General features: G+C 41.3%; 1 protein-coding gene across 1 annotated transcript; it reads left to right on the forward strand.

The window, feature by feature from the left end:
* On the forward strand, positions 2,587–4,793 carry LOC18793806 (U-box domain-containing protein 4). The gene is made up of 2 exons (XM_007227395.2): positions 2,587–3,886; positions 4,447–4,793. The coding sequence occupies exons 1-2, from the start codon at positions 2,906–2,908 to the stop codon at positions 4,522–4,524; spliced, it is 1,059 nt and encodes a 352-aa protein (XP_007227457.1). The 5' UTR covers positions 2,587–2,905; the 3' UTR covers positions 4,525–4,793.

Raw genomic sequence — 4,793 nt, forward strand, 5'->3', positions numbered from 1 at the left:
GGGTGCTCTAACCAACTGAGCTATGAAAGCACATGTTGAAAAATGTGTAATCCAGCTAATTTAGCCATCGGTGGAAATTGACGACCCAAAAACTAAAAACCACAATCTCCTTCCATTGAGTTAAGCACACACATCTGTGATTTTTGTACCGGGAATCAGATTAATACGACAGTAGAGCTCAAGTCAACTGCAATTGGCTGAGGTAAGAAGAAGAGTAAACAATTTTTCTTCTCTTTTGGCTGCATCATAAGCTTGTTAAATGTCAACTGCTTTTACCAAAAACTATTCTTTTTTTTTAATGTATCAAATGATCTTGATATCTTCTCATGGGTTAGGTAACATGCTTAGTTGGTTGCATCATGCAGGCAGGCAGCCAAGCCAAGTGCCAATCCTATACAAAATTATGAACCTGGTTACCCGAGCATGATGATTTGATGGGTAAAACACAAATGTTCCAATCAGAATTAGATTTAGATCCTAATCTAATGAGGCAACCAGTATCAGTTGGCTGGCTGCTTGCAGACTTATGAATGCAGGCAGCATGTATAAATAATTCCACCATTTAAACTTTCATTTCTGATTTCTCTTTTTCCTGCCACATAAAAGAAGTATATGAAAACCAAACAAACAAACAAACAAAACAAGGCCTTCGGGACCATTTTCCTTAGCATAAAAAAAAAAACACAGCCCATGAAGGAATAAAAGAGATGAGCATAGCCCCTTTTTTTACTAGTTATTTGTCCTCCTATCAATAAAATAGTATCGCTTTTTTTTTTCTATTAAAAAAAGAAAGAGAGATTGGAGTTTTTATTTTTTTATTTTTGCTCCATCTGTATCTGCTGCATCAGCCCTTCTTGACATGCTCTGATTATGTGCCTTCCAATTAAATTATTTTAATTGTTAATTTAGATGTCGCATTCAAAATCCCTAATTCAGTTCTCCTAATCGCTCATCTACGTACTTGGTTGTAACATTATAAACAAAAGCATTCATATAATTACTATGGTTTAGTCCAAGTGTACGCTGCTGATTTTTTTAACTTAAACAAATATTTACACAAATCCCACATCACACAGCCAGCATTACCAGGAGAAATATCTTAGAGACTGTTTTTTCTTCTCTTAGTATTTATTTATTTAGATAAAATAATAATTTTCTATCACAAAAAGCCCCTCAAGTTTATGATCTGTGAATCTCAAAGACGTTTTGTGATTTTTTTTTATAAAAAATATATATATATAATGAATATTGCCTCACCCGCTATGGGCGGGCCTGACTTCCTCTCCCGTATAGATGCACATTTTGGATCAAACCATGTGCAGCCCAATCAGCTAAAAATTAACAAATAAGTTCTTCTATTCATGTGCTACGTGGCAAAAACTAGCACACAAACGTACCGTAAAGCAGCACATCACTCACGGTACCGGAATTAAACCTTTCAGTTTTCTTTTTGTTTTTTTTATGAGTGGTGATTTTCTCACTCCATTTTTATTTTTTTATTTTTTAATATTTTTTATTAGAGCAACTCCACCCCTTAGGGCAAAGTCTAAGGCAAGGGCAAGCTAGGGCAAGCAAGGGCTGACACTATTCACGTGAATAGTGTCAGCCTTGCCATTTGTGGTTCCACCCACAAGGGCAAAGTCTAGGGCAAGTCTAGGGCAATTACTATTCATTGTACTTTATTTCCTATTTTTTTATACTTTAAATCATTAATTTTGATAATCTTTTTAATTAAATTTTCGGATAAGATTTTCGGATGTGAATCTCAGTTGCCACGTGTCTTATTCCAGATAAAATTTTCGGATATTCATTAATAAAAATATGAGTAGAGAGTAAAAAATATTGGAAGGAGATGAGTTTGTATGGAGATTTGGTGTGGAAAATGAATTATGTGAGTGGAGAGTAGAAAATATTGTATGGAGAAGAAATTGTATGAAGATTTGGTGTTGAAAGTAGATAAAATGGTTAGGTATTTATAGGGAAAAAATACATACATTTTTGGTATTTTTTTAAAAAAAATTTCAGAATTTTTTCGAATTTTTTTGGATTTTTTAAAATTTTTTTGGCCAAAAAAATGAGAACCGTAGGATTTCTGAAAAAAATCCAATCGGAGCCACCCGGTGACGACACGTGGCAGTAGCCGTTGGAGCTGACATCATCGATGACGTCAGCGTACTTCAGTCAAATTTTTTTTATCGTTGGCGCGTGTATTACACGCGCCAACAGTAAAAAAATTTGATTTTAGTGCGCTGACGTCATCGCTGACGTCAGCTCAACTCGGGCTCGAGCCCAGTCTGATTTCGCCCTTGGGCCTGCCCGGGCTCGTGGGACCCGCAGCTTGCCCGGGCTGGATTGCTTGCGCTGGAGCTGGACTCGGGCTCCTTTTTGCCTTTTGCCTGGGCCAGCCTCTACCGCTGGACTTGCTCTTATAAGATAAAAGAAAGTGAAAATATACAATTTTATAAAAACGGAGCATGAAGCCTTTTTATTACCCTTTTTTATTATTTATTTTTGTAAGAACAAAAAAGCATATAAATGTGATAAAAAGAGAAGGAAGGAGTTCACCAGCTTCGAAACTTTTATCGAATAGCGAACCTTCCACGCACGCGTCTAAAGCGACGCTTCGTACGTGTGCTTGCCCGGACTGGGATTTTTGGTTCCCTCCCAGTTAAGGCGCACGTGTCAGCGAGAGCCCCAAGAACTTCGTCCACGTGTTACCTCTCGCAGCCCTCTTATATCTTCGCCATCTCCCCTTCTTTTTCAGAAAGAGCCCAACCCAAAGCCACAAAAGCAGAACCACAACCCGAATAATCTCTCACTTTCGGACCAAGCAAACCCGAAATTTCGTTCATTCTGAATTGTTTTGGGAGAGTATTGGATGCAGTGAGGGCTGACAATTTTGGCCATGGAGACGGAAAATCCGCCGGATTTCAGTTACCTTGGAAGGAATTTCAGTGATCTGAGTAACGGCGAACACTCCTCTGCTTTCAGTGATTGTAACAGCGACAGATCCGGAGAGTTTCAAACGGCGTCGTCTCAGAGCCGTCGGCTTCTGATTTCTTGCACTTCGGACAACTCCGACGATCTGATTAGCCAGCTCATCGCCGACCTCGAGGCCGGTTCGATTGAGGAGCAGAAGCAGGCGGCCATGGAGATCAGGCTCCTCGCCAAGAACAAGTCCGAAAACCGGCTCAAAATCGCCAAAGCAGGCGCGATTAAGCCGTTGGTTTCGCTCTTATCGTGTTCCGATCTCCAGCTACAAGAGTACGGCGTCACGGCGATTCTGAACCTTTCGCTCTGCGACGAGAACAAGGAGCTCATAGCTTCGTCCGGAGCAATCAAGCCTTTGGTACGATCGCTCAAGACAGGAACGCCGACGGCCAAAGAGAACGCAGCTTGCGCTCTGCTCCGCCTATCGCAAATCGAAGAAAACAAAGTCGCAATTGGACGGTCAGGAGCGATTCCGCAGCTGGTAAATCTTCTCGAGAGCGGAGGTTTTCGCGGGAAGAAGGACGCCTCGACGGCTCTGTACTCGCTGTGCTCCGTGAAGGAGAATAAGATCAGAGCCGTCCAATCGGGAATCATGAAGCCGTTGGTGGAATTGATGGCGGATTTCGGGTCGAACATGGTGGACAAATCAGCGTACGTCCTGAGCGTTCTCGTTTCGGTGCCGGAGGCTCGTGCGGCGTTGGTCGAAGAAGGAGGAATTCCGGTGCTGGTGGAGATTATAGAGGTCGGGTCGCAGAGGCAGAAGGAGATTTCGGTGGCGATATTGCTTCAGATTTGCGAGAACAGTGCAGTGCACCGTAATATGGTGGCCCGCGAAGGAGCGATTCCTCCCCTTGTGGCCTTGTCACAGTCCGGCACTAATCGCGCCAAGCAAAAGGTGAGCATTTTCCGGCTGCAAAATAATAATCCTTCCTTGCTTTGTCTTTGGTCAAGTCGGTCCACTGGTCGAGGACCAAGCTTGATGACGTGGTGTGGGCTTTTTTGAAAATATTCTCCAATTAATGGGTTCTTTTGTTTGTGGGGTTGGGAAGAAGAATACTCTGTTTTGCTACGTCTGTCGGCTTGCATAATTTCGGGCCATGTAGCGCTGCCATTCTTTTTTCTTTTTCTTTTTTAAATATTTATACTCATGGGTAAAATTCTAAAATAAAAATAGAACAAGATAAGAGCCCAGTTTTTTTGGAACCACTCCATTTTTTTTTAATAAATGGGGCGCTCCTCTGCATAATATGTGGGAGCACAAGTTTTCTCCCGATTATGGCATTATGCATTTAGATGAAGGCTAGTAATGTCATTTTCGTCGGTGGGTTGCTCGCTCAGCCAATATATTTGTATTTATTTTTGGGGTGTTTAGGTGGATTGGTTTTTTTTATATCGTATAATTGGGTCTGACGGGAAGTTGTTTTTGTTTGTCGTTGTGTGTTTTTTTGGGGACAGGCGGAGACATTGACAGAGCTTCTACGGCAACCGAGATCCGGCAACGTCGCTGCACGAGCGTCAGACGTGTCATTATAAAATGCTCCCACATCATCACCCCTCATGGCCACGTAAACAATCCAACACTGAAAGAGAAGAGTAAAACACAACAAAAAAAAAAAAAAAAAATCGAACACTTGTAAATATCTATGTTTCGGAGGAGCTTCAGGCTCAGCTTGTAAAATTTGTGATAAAAGCATTAAATCGAGCTCAGTTTGGTTTGCCTTTTTGGAGCTTATGTTTATTTACTCAAAAGAAATGTGTCCCTTTGCCTACCACTTAGTATAAAAGCTTAGAATATTGTGTTA

The sequence above is a fragment of the Prunus persica genome, chromosome G1 (genome assembly GCF_000346465.2).
Source record: "Prunus persica cultivar Lovell chromosome G1, Prunus_persica_NCBIv2, whole genome shotgun sequence".
NCBI classification, from domain to species: domain Eukaryota; kingdom Viridiplantae; phylum Streptophyta; class Magnoliopsida; order Rosales; family Rosaceae; genus Prunus; species Prunus persica.

Bases quoted from the DNA above. Each gene is read 5' to 3' on its own strand.
- LOC18793806 (XM_007227395.2), top strand. From the start codon at position 2,906: ATGGAGACGGAAAATCCGCCGGATTTCAGTTACCTTGGAAGGAATTTC. The intron at 3,887-4,446 runs GTGAGCATTTTC...TTTTGGGGACAG, and splicing joins CTAATCGCGCCAAGCAAAAG to GCGGAGACATTGACAGAGCT.